The 19,632-nt window shown below is 60.5% G+C and overlaps 1 protein-coding gene across 2 annotated transcripts in view; it reads right to left on the minus strand.

Moving 5' to 3' along the window:
- Nucleotides 1–19,632, minus strand: part of HEG1 (heart development protein with EGF like domains 1) — a 160,336-nt gene that overhangs the window by 81,217 nt on the left and 59,487 nt on the right. For both annotated transcript variants that reach the window (XR_012802766.1, XM_075609900.1), the window contains exon 4: nucleotides 4,544–4,666. Coding sequence is in view for 1 of the 2 variants with exons in the window: in XM_075609900.1 (XP_075466015.1) it covers nucleotides 4,544–4,666 (123 nt within the window). In the remaining variant the exon portion in view is untranslated. The remainder of the gene's footprint in view (nucleotides 1–4,543; nucleotides 4,667–19,632) is intronic.

Consider the following 19,632-nt stretch of genomic DNA (forward strand, 5'->3'; position numbering starts at 1 on the left):
CAATGTCCCGGGGTGACCGTGTGACACGTTACAATGTCCCGGGGTGACCGTGTAACACGCTACAATGTCCCGTACACGTTACAATGTCCCGGGGTGACCGTGTAACACGCTACAATGTCCCGGGGTGACCGTGTAACACGTTACAATGTCCCGGGGTGACCGTGTAACATGTTACAATGTCCCGGGGTGACCGTGTGACACGTTACAATGTCCCGGGTGACCGTGTAACACGTTACAATGTCCCGGGGTGACCGTGTAACACGTTACAATGTCCGGGGTGACCGTGTAACACGTTACAATGTCCCGGGGTGACCGTGTAACACGTTACAATGTCCCGGGGTGACCGTGTAACACGTTACAATGTCCTGGGGTGACCGTGTAACACGTTACAATGTCCCGGGGTGACCGTGTGACACGTTACAATGTCCCGGGTGACCGTGTAACACGTTACAATGTCCCGGGGTGACCGTGTAACATGCTACAATGTCCGGGGTGACCGTGTAACACGTTACAATGTCCGGGGTGACTGTGTAACATGTTACAATGTCCCGGGGTGACCGTGTAACACGTTACAATGTCCGGGGTGACCGTGTAACACGTTACAATGTCCGTGGTGACCGTGTAACACGTTACAATGTCCCGGGGTGACCGTGTAACACGTTACAATGTCCGGGGTGACCGTGTAACACATTACAATGTCCCGGGGTGACCGTGTAACACGTTACAATGTCCCGGGGTGACCGTGTAACATGTAACAATGTCCCGGGGTGACCGTGTAACATGTTACAATGTCGCGGGGTGACCGTGTAACATGTTACAATGTCCCGGGGTGACCGTGTAACATGTTACAATGTCGCGGGGTGACCGTGTAACATGTTACAATGTCCCGGGGTGACCGTGTAACATGTTACAATGTCCCGGGGTGACCGTGTAACACGTTACAATGTCCCGGGGTGACCGTGTAACACGTTACAATGTCCCGGGGTGACCGTGTAACATGTTACAATGTCCCGGGGTGACCGTGTAACACGTTACAATGTCCCGGGGTGACCGTGTAACATGTAACAATGTCCCGGGGTGACCGTGTAACACTTTACAATGTCCCGGGGTGACCGTGTAACACGTTACAATGTCCCGGGGTGACCGTGTAACATGTAACAATGTCCCGGGGTGACCGTGTAACACGTTACAATGTCTCGGGGTGACCGTGTAACACGTTACAATGTCCCGGGGTGACCGTGTAACATGTTACAATGTCCCGGGTGACCGTGTAACATGTTACAATGTCCCGGGGTGACCGTGTAACACGTTACAATGTCCCGGGGTGACCGTGTAACACGTTACAATGTCCCGGGGTGACCGTGTAACACGTTACAATGTCCCGGGGTGACCGTGTAACATGTTACAATGTCCCGGGGTGACCGTGTAACACGTTACAATGTCCCGGGGTGACCGTGTGACACGTTACAATGTCCCGGGGTGACCGTGTGACACGTTACAATGTCCCGGGGTGACCGTGTGACACGTTACAATGTCCCGGGGTGACCGTGTAACATGTTACAATGTCCCGGGGTGACCGTGTAACATGCTACAATGTCCCGGGGTGACCGTGTAACACGTTACAATGTCCCGGGGTAACCGTATAACACGTTACAATGTCCCGGGGTGACCGTGTAACATACAATGTCCCGGGGTGACCGTGTGACACGTTACAATGTCCCGGGGTGACCGTGTAACACGTTACAATGTCCCGTACACGTTACAATGTCCCGGGGTGACCGTGTAACATGCTACAATGTCCCGTACACGTTACAATGTCCCGGGGTGACCGTGTAACACGTTACAATGTCCCGGGGTGACCGTGTAACACGTTACAATGTCCCGGGGTGACCGTGTAACACGTTACAATGTCCCGGGGTGACCGTGTGACACGTTACAATGTCCCGGGGTGACCGTGTAACACGCTACAATGTCCCGTACACGTTACAATGTCCCGGGGTGACCGTGTAACACGCTACAATGTCCCGTACACGTTACAATGTCCCGGGGTGACCGTGTAACACGTTACAATGTCCCGGGGTGACCGTGTAACATGTAACAATGTCCCAGGGTGACCGTGTAACACGTTACAATGTCCCGGGGTGACCGTGTAACATGTAACAATGTCCCGGGGTGACCGTGTAACATGTTACAATGTCGCAGGGTGACCGTGTAACATGTTACAATGTCCCGGGGTGACCGTGTAACATGTTACAATGTCCCGGGGTGACCGTGTAACACGTTACAATGTCCCGGGGTGACCGTGTAACACGTTACAATGTCCCGGGGTGACCGTGTAACATGTAACAATGTCCCGGGGTGACCGTGTAACACGTTACAATGTCCCGGGGTGACCGTGTAACACGTTACAATGTCCCGGGGTGACCGTGTAACACGTTACAATGTCCCGGGTGACCGTGTAACACGTTACAATGTCCCGGGGTGACCGTGTAACACGTTACAATGTCCCGGGGTGACCGTGTAACACGTTACAATGTCCCGGGGTGACCGTGTAACACGTTACAATGTCCCGGGGTGACCGTGTAACATGTTACAATGTCCCGGGGTGACCGTATAACACGTTACAATGTCCCAGGGTGACCGTGTGACACGTTACAATGTCCCGGGGTGACCGTGTAACATGTTACAATGTCCTGGGGTGACCGTATAACACGTTACAATGTCCCGGGGTGACCGTGTAACACGTTACAATGTCCCGGGGTGACCGTGTAACATGTTACAATGTCCCGGGTGACCGTGTAACATGTTACAATGTCCCGGGGTGACCGTGTAACACGTTACAATGTCCCGGGGTGACCGTGTAACACGTTACAATGTCCCGGGGTGACCGTGTAACACGTTACAATGTCCCGGGGTGACCGTGTAACACGTTACAATGTCCCGGGGTGACCGTGTGACACGTTACAATGTCCCGGGGTGACCGTGTAACATGTTACAATGTCCTGGGGTGACCGTGTAACACGTTACAATGTCCCGGGGTGACCGTGTAACATACAATGTCCCGGGGTGACCGTGTGACACGTTACAATGTCCCGGGGTGACCGTGTAACACGTTACAATGTCCCGGGGTGACCGTGTAACACGTTATAAAGTCCCGGGGTGACCGTGTAACACGTTACAATGTCCCGGGGTGACCGTGTGACACGTTACAATGTCCCGGGGTGACCGTGTAACACGCTACAATGTCCCGTACACGTTACAATGTCCCGGGGTGACCGTGTAACACGTTACAATGTCCCGGGGTGACCGTGTAACACGTTACAATGTCCCGGGGTGACCGTGTAACACGTTACAAAGTCCCGGGGTAACCGTGTAACATGTTACAATGTCCCAGGGTGACCGTGTAACATGCTACAATGTCCCGTACACGTTACAATGTCCCGGGGTGACCGTGTGACACGTTACAATGTCCCGGGGTGACCGTGTAACACGTTACAAAGTCCCGGGGTGACCGTGTGACACGTTACAATGTCCCGGGGTGACCGTGTAACACGTTACAAAGTCCCGGGGTAACCGTGTAACATGCTACAATGTCCCGTACACGTTACAATGTCCCGGGGTGAACGTGTAACACGTTACAATGTCCCGGGGTGACATTGTAACACGTTACAATGTCCCGGGGTGACCGTGTAACACGCTACAATGTCCCGGGGTGACCGTGTAACACGTTACAATGTCCCGGGGTGACCGTGTAACACGTTACAATGTCCCGGGGTGACCGTGTAACACGTTACAATGTCCCGGGGTGACTGTGTGACACGTTACAATGTCCCGGGGTGACCGTGTAACATGTTACAATGTCCCGGGGTGACCGTGTAACATGTTACATTGTCCCGGGGTGACCGTGTGACACGTTACAATGTCCCGGGGTGACCGTGTAACACGTTACAATGTCCCGGGGTGACCGTGTAACACGTTACAATGTCCCGGGGTGACCGTGTAACACGTTACAATGTCCCGGGGTGACCGTGTAACACGTTACAATGTCCCGGGGTGACCGTGTGACACGTTACAATGTCCCGGGGTGACAGTGTAACACGTTACAATGTCCCGGGGTGACCGTGTAACACGTTACAATGTCCCAGGGTGACCGTGTAACACGTTACAATGTCCCGGGGTGACCGTGTAACATACAATGTCCCGGGGTGACCGTGTAACACGTTACAATGTCCGGCTTAACCGTGTAACATGTTACAATGTCCGGGGTGACCGTGTAACATGTTACAATGTCCGGGGTGACCGTGTAACATGTTACAATGTCCGGGGTGACCGTGTAACATGTTACAATGTCCGGGGTGACCGTGTAACATGTTACAATGTCCCGGGTGTAAGGTGTGTTTCTGGGACTGGAGAAGGTTATAGCCGCCGTGTGAACGTGGATATTGGTACTGTATATATGTATATATATATATAATATATATGTAGATCACATTCAGCAAACTCTTCTCTCTCTTAATATCCACGTTGTTGTTTTTTTCTTTACCCAGAACGCAGCCAGTTCCTTTCTTCAGGACGTACCCCAGGAGGCACCGGCAGCTGAACGAGCCCTTAGTGTTAGTGCAGGAGGCCTGGGCTGGGCAGGGGTTCCACAGGCATTCGTCCACGTCTGGGGAGAAGGGCCACTGATTACGGAAAGCAGTCAGGGTGTCCAGTCACGTCTCACACAGGCTCCCACCCCCACACGTCTCACACAGGCTCCCACCCCCACACAGGCTCCCACCCCCACACAGGCTCCCACCATCCACACGTCTCACACAGGCTCCCACCCCCACACGTCTCACACAGGCTCCCACCCCCACACGTCTCACACAGGCTCCCACCCCCACACGTCTCACACAGGCTCCCCCCATCCACACGTCTCACACAGGCTCCCCCCATCCACACGTCTCACACAGGCTCCCACCATCCACACGTCTCACACAGGCTCCCACCCCCACACAAATCTCACACAGGCTCCCACCATCCACACGTCTCACACAGGCTCCCCCCATCCACACGTCTCACACTGGCTCCGACAATCCACACGTCTCACACAGGCTCCCACCAACCACACGTCTCACACAGGCATCAACACGTCTCATACAGGCTCCCACCCCCACACGTCTCACACAGGCTCCCACCCCCACACGTCTCACACAGGCTCCCACCCCCACACAGGCTCCCACCATCCACACGTCTCACACAGGCTCCGACCATCCACACGTTTCACACAGGTTCCCACCATCCACACGTCTCACAAAGGCTCCACCATCCACATGTCTCACACAGGCTCCCCCCCATCCACACGTCTCACACAGGCTCCCCCCATCCACACGTCTCATACAGGCTCCCACCATCCACACGTCTCACACAGGCTCCCACACACATCTCACACAGGCTCCCACCATCCACATGTCTCACACAGGCTCCCCCCATCCACACGTCTCACACAGGCTCCCCCCATCCACACGTCTCACACAGGCTCCCCCCATCCACACGTCTCACACAGACTCCCACCCCCGAACAACTCACACAGGCTCCCCCCATCCACACGTCTCACACAGGCTCCCACCCCCACACGTCTCACACAGGCTCCCCCAATCCACACGTCTCACATAGGCTCCCACCCCCACACGTCTCACACAGGCTCCCACCCCCACATGTCTCACACAGGCTCCCGCCCCCACACGTCTCACACAGGCTCCGCCCATCCACACATCTCACATAGGCTCCCACTCCCACACGTCTCACAAAGGCTCACAACCCCACACGTCTCACACAGGCTCCCCCCATCCACACGTCTCACACAGGCTCCCGCCATTCACACGTCTCACACAAGCTCCCGCCATCCACACGTCTCACACAGGCTCCCGCCATCCACACGTCTGACACAGGCTCCCGCCATCCACACGTCTCACACAGGCTCCCCCCATCCACACGTCTCACACAGGCTCCCCCCATCCACACGTCTCACACAGGCTCCCTCCATCCACACGTCTCACACAGGCTCCCACCCCCACACACATCTCACACAGGCTCCCAACATCCACATGTCTCACACAGGCTCCCCCCATCCACACGTCTCACACAGGCTCCCCCCATCCACACGTCTCACACAGGCTCCCCCCATCCACACGTCTCACACAGGCTCCCCCCATCCACACGTCTCACACAGACTCCCACCCCCAAACATCTCACACAGGCTCCCCCCATCCACACGTCTCACACAGGCTCCCACCCCCACACATCTCACACAGGCTCCCCCCATCCACACGTCTCACATAGGCTCCCACCCCCACACGTCTCACACAGGCTCCCCCCATCCACACATCTCACACAGGCTCCCAACCCCACATGTCTCACACAGGCTCCCACATCCACACGTCTCACACAGCCTCCCCCCATCCACACGTCTCACACAGACTCCCCCCATCCACACGTCTCACACAGGCTCCCCCCATCCACACGTCTCACACAGGCTCCCCCCATCCACACGTCTCACACAGGCTCCCCACATCCACACGTCTCACACAGGCTCCCACCCCCACACGTCTCACACAGGCTCCCCCCATCCACACGCCTCACACAGGCTCCCCCCATCCACACGTCTCACACAGGCTCCCGCCCCCACACGTCTCACACAGGCCCCCACCATCCACACGTCTCACACAGGCTCCCACCCCCACACGTCTCACACAGGCTCCCACCCCCATACACATCTCACACAGGCTACCACCATCCACACGTCTCACACAGGCTCCCACCATCCACACGTCTCCCACAGGCTCCCACCCCCACACGTCTCACACAGGCTCCCACCCCCACACGTCTCACACAGGCTCCCACCCCCACACATCTCACACAGGCTCCCACCATCCACACGTCTCACACAGGCTCCCACCATCCACACGTCTCACACAGGCTCCCCCCATCCACACGCCTCACACAGGCTCCCCCCATCCACACGTCTCACACAGGCTCCCGCCCCCACACGTCTCACACAGGCTCCCACCATCCACACGTCTCACACAGGCTCCCACCCCCACACGTCTCACACAGGCTCCCACCCCCACACACATCTCACACAGGCTACCACCATCCACACGTCTCACACAGGCTCCCACCATCCACACGTCTCCCACAGGCTCCCACCCCCACACGTCTCGCACAGGCTCCCACCCCCACACGTCTCCCACAGGCTCCCACCCCCACACGTCTCACACAGGCTCCCACCATCCACACGTCTCACACAGGCTCCCACCATCCACACGTCTCACACAGGCTCCCACCATCCACACGTCTCACACAGGCTCCCACCATCCACACGTCTCACACAGGCTCCCACCATCCACACGTCTCACACAGGCTCCCACCATCCACACGTCTCACACAGGCTCCCACCCCCACACGTCTCACACAGGCTCCCACCCCCACACGTCTCACACAGGCTCCCACCCCCACACGTCTCACACAGGCTCCCACCATCCACACGTCTCACACAGGCTCCCACCCCCACACACATCTCACACAGGCTCCCACCATCCACACGTCTCACACAGGCCCCCACCATCCACACGTCTCACACAGGCTCCCCCCATCCACACGTCTCACACAGGCTCCCCCCATCCACACGTCTCACACAGGCTCCCACCATCCACACGTCTCACACAGGCTCCCCCCATCCACAGGTCTCACACAGGCTCCCACCATCCACACGTCTCACAGAGGCTCCCCCCATCCACACGTCTCACACAGGCTCCCACCATCCACACGTCTCACACAGGCTCCCAACCCCCACATCTCACACACGCTCCCCCCATCCACATGTTTCACACAGGCTCCCACCATCCACACGTCTCACACAGGCTCCCCCCATCCACACGTCTCACACAGGCTCCCACTATCCACACGTCTCACACAGGCTCCCACCAGCCACACGTCTCACACAGGCTCCCCCCATCCACACGTCTCACACAGGCTCCCCCCATCCACACGTCTCACACAGGCTCCCCCCATCCACACGTCTCACACAGGCTCCCACCCCCAAACATCTCACACAGGCTCCCCCCATCCACACGTCTCACACAGGCTCCCACCCCCACACGTCTCACACAGGCTCCCCCCATCCACACGTCTCACACAGGCTCCCACCCCCACACGTCTCACACAGGCTCCCACCCCCACATGTCTCACACAAGCTCCCGCCCCCACACGTCTCACACAGGCTCCCCCCATCCACACATCTCACATAGGCTCCCACTCCCACACGTCTCACACAGGCTCCCAACCCCACATGTCTCACACAAGCTCCCACCCCCAAACATCTCACACAGGCTCCCCCCATCCACACGTCTCACACAGGCTCCCACCCCCACACGTCTCACACAGGCTCCCCCCATCCACACGTCTCACACAGGCTCCCACCCCCACACGTCTCACACAGGCTCCCACCCCCACATGTCTCACACAGGCTCCCCCCATCCACACGTCTCACACAGGCTCCCCCCATCCACACGTCTCACACAGGCTCCCCCCATCCACACGTCTCACACAGGCTCCCACTATCCACACGTCTCACACAGGCTCCCACCAGCCACACGTCTCACGCAGGCTCCCCCCATCCACACGTCTCACACAGGCTCCCCCCATCCACACGTCTCACACAGGCTCCCCCCATCCACACGTCTCACACAGGCTCCCACCCCCACACGTCTCACACAGGCTCCCCCCATCCACACGTCTCACACAGGCTCCCACCCCCACACGTCTCACACAGGCTCCCACCCCCACATGTCTCACACAAGCTCCCGCCCCCACACGTCTCACACAGGCTCCCCCCATCCACACATCTCACATAGGCTCCCACTCCCACACGTCTCACACAGGCTCCCAACCCCACACGTCTCACACAGGCTCCCCCATCCACACGTCTCACACAGGCTCCCCCCATCCACACGTCTCACACAGACTCCCCCCATCCACACGTCTCACACAGGCTCCCCCCATCCACACGTCTCACACAGGCTCCCACCCCCACACGTCTCACACAGGCTCCCCCCATCCACACGTCTCACACAGGCTACCCCCATCCACACGTCTCACACAGGCTCCCACCCCCACACGTCTCACACAGGCTCCCCCCATCCACACGCCTCACACAGGCTCCCCCCATCCACACGTCTCAAACAGGCTCCCGCCCCCACACGTCTCACACAGGCTCTCACCATCCACACGTCTCACACAGGCTCCCACCCCCACACGTCTCACACAGGCTCCCACCCCCACATGTCTCACACAGGCCACCCCCACACACATCTCACACAGGCTCCACCATCCACACGTCTCACACAGGCTCCCACCATCCACACGTCTCACACAGGCTCCCACCCCCACACGTGTCACACAGGCTCCCACCCCCACACGTCTCCCACAGGCTCCCACCCCCACACGTCTCACACAGGCTCCCACCATCCACACGTCTCACACAGGCTTCCACCATCCACACGTCTCACACAGGCTCCCACCATCCACACGTCTCACACAGGCTCCCACCATCCACACGTCTCACACAGGCTCCCACCATCCACACGTCTTACACAGGCTCCCACCATCCACACGTCTCACACAGGCTCCCACCCCCACACGTCTCACACAGGCTCCCACCCCCACACGTCTCACACAGGCTCCCACCCCCACACGTCTCACACAGGCTCCCACCATCCACACGTCTCACACAGGCTCCCACCCCCACACAAATCTCACACAGGCTCCCACCATCCACACGTCTCACACAGGCTCCCCCCATCCACACGTCTCACACAGGTTCCCCCCATCCACACGTCTCACACAGGCTCCCACCATCCACACGTCTCACACAGGCTCCCCCCATCCACAGGTCTCACACAGGCTCCCACCATCCACACGTCTCACAGAGGCTCCCCCCATCCACACGTCTCACACAGGCTCCCACCATCCACACGTCTCACACAGGCTCCCACCCCCACACATCTCACACAGGCTCCCCCCATCCACACGTCTCACACAGGCTCCCACCATCCACACGTCTCACACAGGCTCCCACCCCCACACGTCTCACACAGGCTCCCACCCCCACACACATCTCACACAGGCTACCACCATCCACACGTCTCACACAGGCTCCCACCATCCACACGTCTCACACAGGCTCCCACCCCCACACGTCTCACACAGGCTCCCACCCCCACACGTCTCCCACAGGCTCCCACCCCCACACGTCTCACACAGGCTCCCACCATCCACACGTCTCACACAGGCTCCCACCATCCACACGTCTCACACAGGCTCCCACCATCCACACGTCTCACACAGGCTCCCACCATCCACACGTCTCACACAGGCTCCCACCATCCACACGTCTCACACAGGCTCCCACCATCCACACGTCTCACACAGGCTCCCACCCCCACACATCTCACACAGGCTCCCACCCCCACACGTCTCACACAGGCTCCCACCCCCACACGTCTCACACAGGCTCCCACCATCCACACGTCTCACACAGGCTCCCACCCCCACACACATCTCACACAGGCTCCCACCATCCACACGTCTCACACAGGCTCCCACCATCCACACGTCTCACACAGGCTCCCCCCATCCACACGTCTCACACAGGCTCCCCCCATCCACACGTCTCACACAGGCTCCCACCATCCACACGTCTCACAGAGGCTCCCCCCATCCACACGTCTCACACAGGCTCCCACCATCCACACGCCTCACACAAGCTCCCACCCCCACACATCTCACACAGGCTCCCCCCATCCACACATCTCACACAGGCTCCCACCATCCACACGTCTCACACAGGCTCCCACCATCCACACGTCTCACACAGGCTCCCTCCATCCACATGTCTCACACAGGCTCCCCCCATCCACACGTCTCACACAGGCTCCCCCCATCCACACGTCTCACACAGGCTCCCACCCCCACACGTCTCACACAGGCTCCCACCCCCACACGTCTCACACAGGCTCCCACCCCCACACGTCTCACACAGGCTCCCCCCATCGACACGTCTCACACAGGCTCCCACCATCCACACGTCTCACACAGGCTCCCCCCATCCACACGTCTCACACAGGCTCCCCCCATCCACACGTCTCACACAGGCTCCCACCATCCACACGTCTCACACAGGCTCCCCCCATCCACACGTCTCACAGAGGCTCCCCCCATCCACACGTCTCACACAGGCTCCCACCATCCACACGTCTCACACAGGCTCCCCCCATCCACACGTCTCACAAAGGCTCCCCCCATCCACACGTCTCACACAGGCTCCCACCCCCACACGTCTCACACAGGCTCCCCCCATCCACACGTCTCACACAGGCTCCCCCCATCCACACGTCTCACACAGGCTCCCACCCCCACACGTCTCACACAGGCTCCCCCCATCCACACGCCTCACACAGGCTCCCCCCATCCACACGTCTCAAACAGGCTCCCGCCCCCACACGTCTCACACAGGCTCTCACCATCCACACGTCTCACACAGGCTCCCACCCCCACACGTCTCACACAGGCTCCCACCCCCACATGTCTCACACAGGCCACCCCCACACACATCTCACACAGGCTCCACCATCCACACGTCTCACACAGGCTCCCACCATCCACACGTCTCACACAGGCTCCCACCCCCACACGTCTCACACAGGCTCCCACCCCCACACGTCTCCCACAGGCTCCCACCCCCACACGTCTCACACAGGCTCCCACCATCCACACGTCTCACACAGGCTTCCACCATCCACACGTCTCACACAGGCTCCCACCATCCACACGTCTCACACAGGCTCCCACCATCCACACGTCTCACACAGGCTCCCACCATCCACACGTCTCACACAGGCTCCCACCATCCACACGTCTCACACAGGCTCCCACCCCCACACGTCTCACACAGGCTCCCACCCCCACACGTCTCACACAGGCTCCCACCCCCACACGTCTCACACAGGCTCCCACCATCCACACGTCTCACACAGGCTCCCACCCCCACACAAATCTCACACAGGCTCCCACCATCCACACGTCTCACACAGGCTCCCCCCATCCACACGTCTCACACAGGCTCCCCCCATCCACACGTCTCACACAGGCTCCCACCATCCACACGTCTCACACAGGCTCCCCCCATCCACAGGTCTCACACAGGCTCCCACCATCCACACGTCTCACAGAGGCTCCCCCCATCCACACGTCTCACACAGGCTCCCACCATCCACACGTCTCACACAGGCTCCCACCCCCACACGTCTCACACAGGCTCCCCCCATCCACACGTCTCACACAGGCTCCCACCATCCACACGTCTCACACAGGCTCCCACCCCCACACGTCTCACACAGGCTCCCACCCCCACACACATCTCACACAGGCTACCACCATCCACACGTCTCACACAGGCTCCCACCATCCACACGTCTCACACAGGCTCCCACCCCCACACGTCTCACACAGGCTCCCACCCCCACACGTCTCCCACAGGCTCCCACCCCCACACGTCTCACACAGGCTCCCACCATCCACACGTCTCACACAGGCTCCCACCATCCACACGTCTCACACAGGCTCCCACCATCCACACGTCTCACACAGGCTCCCACCATCCACACGTCTCACACAGGCTCCCACCATCCACACGTCTCACACAGGCTCCCACCATCCACACGTCTCACACAGGCTCCCACCCCCACACATCTCACACAGGCTCCCACCCCCACACGTCTCACACAGGCTCCCACCCCCACACGTCTCACACAGGCTCCCACCATCCACACGTCTCACACAGGCTCCCACCCCCACACACATCTCACACAGGCTCCCACCATCCACACGTCTCACACAGGCTCCCACCATCCACACGTCTCACACAGGCTCCCCCCATCCACACGTCTCACACAGGCTCCCCCCATCCACACGTCTCACACAGGCTCCCACCATCCACACGTCTCACAGAGGCTCCCCCCATCTACACGTCTCACACAGGCTCCCACCATCCACACGCCTCACACAAGCTCCCACCCCCACACATCTCACACAGGCTCCCCCCATCCACACGTCTCACACAGGCTCCCACCATCCACACGTCTCACACAGGCTCCCACCATCCACACGTCTCACACAGGCTCCCTCCATCCACATGTCTCACACAGGCTCCCCCCATCCACACGTCTCACACAGGCTCCCACCCCCACACGTCTCACACAGGCTCCCACCCCCACACGTCTCACACAGGCTCCCACCCCCACACGTCTCACACAGGCTCCCCCCATCGACACGTCTCACACAGGCTCCCACCATCCACACGTCTCACACAGGCTCCCCCCATCCACACGTCTCACACAGGCTCCCCCCATCCACACGTCTCACACAGGCTCCCACCATCCACACGTCTCACACAGGCTCCCACCCCCACACACATCTCACACAGGCTCCCACCATCCACACGTCTCACACAGGCTCCCACCATCCACACGTCTCACACAGGCTCCCCCCATCCACACGTCTCACACAGGCTCCCCCCATCCACACGTCTCACACAGGCTCCCACCATCCACACGTCTCACAGAGGCTCCCCCCATCTACACGTCTCACACAGGCTCCCACCATCCACACGCCTCACACAAGCTCCCACCCCCACACATCTCACACAGGCTCCCCCCATCCACACGTCTCACACAGGCTCCCACCATCCACACGTCTCACACAGGCTCCCACCATCCACACGTCTCACACAGGCTCCCTCCATCCACACGTCTCACACAGGCTCCCCCCATCCACACGTCTCACACAGGCTCCCCCCATCCACACGTCTCACACAGGCTCCCACCCCCACACGTCTCACACAGGCTCCCACCCCCACACGTCTCACACAGGCTCCCACCCCCACACGTCTCACACAGGCTCCCCCCATCGACACGTCTCACACAGGCTCCCACCATCCACACGTCTCACACAGGCTCCCCCCATCCACACGTCTCACACAGGCTCCCCCCATCCACACGTCTCACACAGGCTCCCACCATCCACACGTCTCACACAGGCTCCCACCCCCACACGTCTCCCACAGGCTCCCACCCCCACACGTCTCACACAGGCTCCCACCATCCACACGTCTCACACAGGCTCCCACCATCCACACGTCTCACACAGGCTCCCACCATCCACACGTCTCACACAGGCTCCCACCATCCACACGTCTCACACAGGCTCCCACCATCCACACGTCTCACACAGGCTCCCACCATCCACACGTCTCACACAGGCTCCCACCCCCACACATCTCACACAGGCTCCCACCCCCACACGTCTCACACAGGCTCCCACACCCACACGTCTCACACAGGCTCCCACCATCCACACGTCTCACACAGGCTCCCACCCCCACACACATCTCACACAGGCTCCCACCATCCACACGTCTCACACAGGCTCCCACCATCCACACGTCTCACACAGGCTCCCCCCATCCACACGTCTCACACAGGCTCCCCCCATCCACACGTCTCACACAGGCTCCCACCATCCACACGTCTCACAGAGGCTCCCCCCATCTACACGTCTCACACAGGCTCCCACCATCCACACGCCTCACACAAGCTCCCACCCCCACACATCTCACACAGGCTCCCCCCATCCACACGTCTCACACAGGCTCCCACCATCCACACGTCTCACACAGGCTCCCACCATCCACACGTCTCACACAGGCTCCCTCCATCCACATGTCTCACACAGGCTCCCCCCATCCACATGTCTCACACAGGCTCCCCCCATCCACACGTCTCACACAGGCTCCCACCCCCACACGTCTCACACAGGCTCCCACCCCCACACGTCTCACACAGGCTCCCACCCCCACACGTCTCACACAGGCTCCCCCCATCGACACGTCTCACACAGGCTCCCACCATCCACACGTCTCACACAGGCTCCCCCCATCCACACGTCTCACACAGGCTCCCCCCATCCACACGTCTCACACAGGCTCCCACCATCCACACGTCTCACACAGGCTCCCCCCATCCACACGTCTCACACAGGCTCCCACCATCCACACGTCTCACACAGGCTCCCCCCATCCACACGTCTCACAGAGGCTCCCCCCATCCACACGTCTCACACAGGCTCCCACCATCCACACGTCTCACACAGGCTCCCCCCATCCACACGTCTCACAAAGGCTCCCCCCATCCACACGTCTCACACAGGCTCCCACCATCCACACGTCTCACACAGGCTCCCATCATCCACACGTCTCACAGAGGCTCCCCCCATCCACACGTCTCACACAGGCTCCCACCATCCACACGTCTCACACAGGCTCCCACCCCCACACGTCTCACACAGGCTCCCCCCATCCACACGTCTCACACAGGCTCCCACCATCCACACGTCTCACACAGGCTCCCACCATCCACACGTCTCACACAGGCTCCCACCCCCACACGTCTCACACAGGCTCCCACCCCCACACACATCTCACACAGGCTACCACCATCCACACGTCTCACACAGGCTCCCACCATCCACACGTCTCACACAGGCTCCCACCATCCACACGTCTCACACAGGCTCCCACCCCCACAAGTCTCCCACAGGCTCCCACCCCCACAAGTCTCACACAGGCTCCCACCATCCACACGTCTCACACAGGCTCCCACCCCCACACATCTCACACAGGCTCCCACCCCCACACGTCTCACACAGGCTCCCACCCCCACACGTCTCACACAGGCTCCCACCATCCACACGTCTCACACAGGCTCCCACCCCCACACACATCTCACACAGGCTCCCACCATCCACACGTCTCACACAGGCTCCCACCATCCACACGTCTCACACAGGCTCCCCCCATCCACACGTCTCACACAGGCTCCCCCCATCCACACGTCTCACACAGGCTCCCACCATCCACACGTCTCACAGAGGCTCCCCCCATCTACACGTCTCACACAGGCTCCCACCATCCACACGCCTCACACAAGCTCCCACCCCCACACATCTCACACAGGCTCCCCCCATCCACACGTCTCACACAGGCTCCCACCATCCACACGTCTCACACAGGCTCCCACCATCCACACGTCTCACACAGGCTCCCTCCATCCACATGTCTCACACAGGCTCCCCCCATCCACACGTCTCACACAGGCTCCCACCCCCACACGTCTCACACAGGCTCCCACCCCCACACGTCTCACACAGGCTCCCACCCCCACACGTCTCACACAGGCTCCCCCCATCGACACGTCTCACACAGGCTCCCACCATCCACACGTCTCACACAGGCTCCCCCCATCCACACGTCTCACACAGGCTCCCCCCATCCACACGTCTCACACAGGCTCCCACCATCCACACGTCTCACACAGGCTCCCACCCCCACACACATCTCACACAGGCTCCCACCATCCACACGTCTCACACAGGCTCCCACCATCCACACGTCTCACACAGGCTCCCCCCATCCACACGTCTCACACAGGCTCCCCCCATCCACACGTCTCACACAGGCTCCCACCATCCACACGTCTCACAGAGGCTCCCCCCATCTACACGTCTCACACAGGCTCCCACCATCCACACGCCTCACACAAGCTCCCACCCCCACACATCTCACACAGGCTCCCCCCATCCACACGTCTCACACAGGCTCCCACCATCCACACGTCTCACACAGGCTCCCACCATCCACACGTCTCACACAGGCTCCCTCCATCCACATGTCTCACACAGGCTCCCCCCATCCACATGTCTCACACAGGCTCCCCCCATCCACACGTCTCACACAGGCTCCCACCCCCACACGTCTCACACAGGCTCCCACCCCCACACGTCTCACACAGGCTCCCACCCCCACACGTCTCACACAGGCTCCCCCCATCGACACGTCTCACACAGGCTCCCACCATCCACACGTCTCACACAGGCTCCCCCCATCCACACGTCTCACACAGGCTCCCCCCATCCACACGTCTCACACAGGCTCCCACCATCCACACGTCTCACACAGGCTCCCACCCCCACACGTCTCCCACAGGCTCCCACCCCCACACGTCTCACACAGGCTCCCACCATCCACACGTCTCACACAGGCTCCCACCATCCACACGTCTCACACAGGCTCCCACCATCCACACGTCTCACACAGGCTCCCACCATCCACACGTCTCACACAGGCTCCCACCATCCACACGTCTCACACAGGCTCCCACCATCCACACGTCTCACACAGGCTCCCACCCCCACACATCTCACACAGGCTCCCACCCCCACACGTCTCACACAGGCTCCCACACCCACACGTCTCACACAGGCTCCCACCATCCACACGTCTCACACAGGCTCCCACCCCCACACACATCTCACACAGGCTCCCACCATCCACACGTCTCACACAGGCTCCCACCATCCACACGTCTCACACAGGCTCCCACCATCCACACGTCTCACACAGGCTCCCACCATCCACACGTCTCACACAGGCTCCCACCATCCACACGTCTCACACAGGCTCCCACCATCCACACGTCTCACACAGGCTCCCACCCCCACACATCTCACACAGGCTCCCACCCCCACACGTCTCACACAGGCTCCCACACCCACACGTCTCACACAGGCTCCCACCATCCACACGTCTCACACAGGCTCCCACCCCCACACACATCTCACACAGGCTCCCACCATCCACACGTCTCACACAGGCTCCCACCATCCACACGTCTCACACAGGCTCCCCCCATCCACACGTCTCACACAGGCTCCCCCCATCCACACGTCTCACACAGGCTCCCACCATCCACACGTCTCACAGAGGCTCCCCCCATCTACACGTCTCACACAGGCTCCCACCATCCACACGCCTCACACAAGCTCCCACCCCCACACATCTCACACAGGCTCCCCCCATCCACACGTCTCACACAGGCTCCCACCATCCACACGTCTCACACAGGCTCCCACCATCCACACGTCTCACACAGGCTCCCTCCATCCACATGTCTCACACAGGCTCCCCCCATCCACATGTCTCACACAGGCTCCCCCCATCCACACGTCTCACACAGGCTCCCACCCCCACACGTCTCACACAGGCTCCCACCCCCACACGTCTCACACAGGCTCCCACCCCCACACGTCTCACACAGGCTCCCCCCATCGACACGTCTCACACAGGCTCCCACCATCCACACGTCTCACACAGGCTCCCCCCATCCACACGTCTCACACAGGCTCCCCCCATCCACACGTCTCACACAGGCTCCCACCATCCACACGTCTCACACAGGCTCCCCCCATCCACACGTCTCACACAGGCTCCCACCATCCACACGTCTCACACAGGCTCCCCCCATCCACACGTCTCACAGAGGCTCCCCCCATCCACACGTCTCACACAGGCTCCCACCATCCACACGTCTCACACAGGCTCCCCCCATCCACACGTCTCACAAAGGCTCCCCCCATCCACACGTCTCACACAGGCTCCCACCATCCACACGTCTCACACAGGCTCCCATCATCCACACGTCTCACAGAGGCTCCCCCCATCCACACGTCTCACACAGGCTCCCACCATCCACACGTCTCACACAGGCTCCCACCCCCACACGTCTCACACAGGCTCCCCCCATCCACACGTCTCACACAGGCTCCCACCATCCACACGTCTCACACAGGCTCCCACCATCCACACGTCTCACACAGGCTCCCACCCCCACACGTCTCACACAGGCTCCCACCCCCACACACATCTCACACAGGCTACCACCATCCACACGTCTCACACAGGCTCCCACCATCCACACGTCTCACACAGGCTCCCACCATCCACACGTCTCACACAGGCTCCCACCCCCACAAGTCTCCCACAGGCTCCCACCCCCACAAGTCTCACACAGGCTCCCACCATCCACACGTCTCACACAGGCTCCCACCATCCACACGTCTCACACAGGCTCCCACCATCCACACGTCTCACACAGGCTCCCACCATCCACACGTCTCACACAGGCTCCCACCATCCACACGTCTCACACAGGCTCCCACCATCCACACGTCTCACACAGGCTCCCACCCCCACACGTCTCACACAGGCTCCCACCCCCACACGTCTCACACAGGCTCCCACCATCCACACATCTCACACAGGCTCCCACCCCCACACACGTCTCACACAGGCTCCCACCATCCACACGACTCACACAGGCTCCCACCATCCACACGTCCCACACAGGCTCCCACCATCCACACGTCTCACACAGGCTCCCCCCATCCACACGTCTCACACAGGCTCCCCCCATCCACACGTCTCACACAGGCTCCCACCATCCACACGTCTCACACAGCCTCCCACCCCCACACGTCTCACACAGCCTCCCACCCCCACACGTCTCACACAGGTCCCGTCCCCACACGTCTCACACAGGCTCCCGCCCCCACATGTCTCACACAGGCTCCCCCCATCCACAGGTCTCACACAGGCTCCCACCATCCACACATCTCACAGAGGCTCCCCCCGTCCACACG

The sequence above is a fragment of the Ascaphus truei genome, chromosome 7 (genome assembly GCF_040206685.1).
Source record: "Ascaphus truei isolate aAscTru1 chromosome 7, aAscTru1.hap1, whole genome shotgun sequence".
Lineage (NCBI taxonomy): Eukaryota > Metazoa > Chordata > Amphibia > Anura > Ascaphidae > Ascaphus > Ascaphus truei.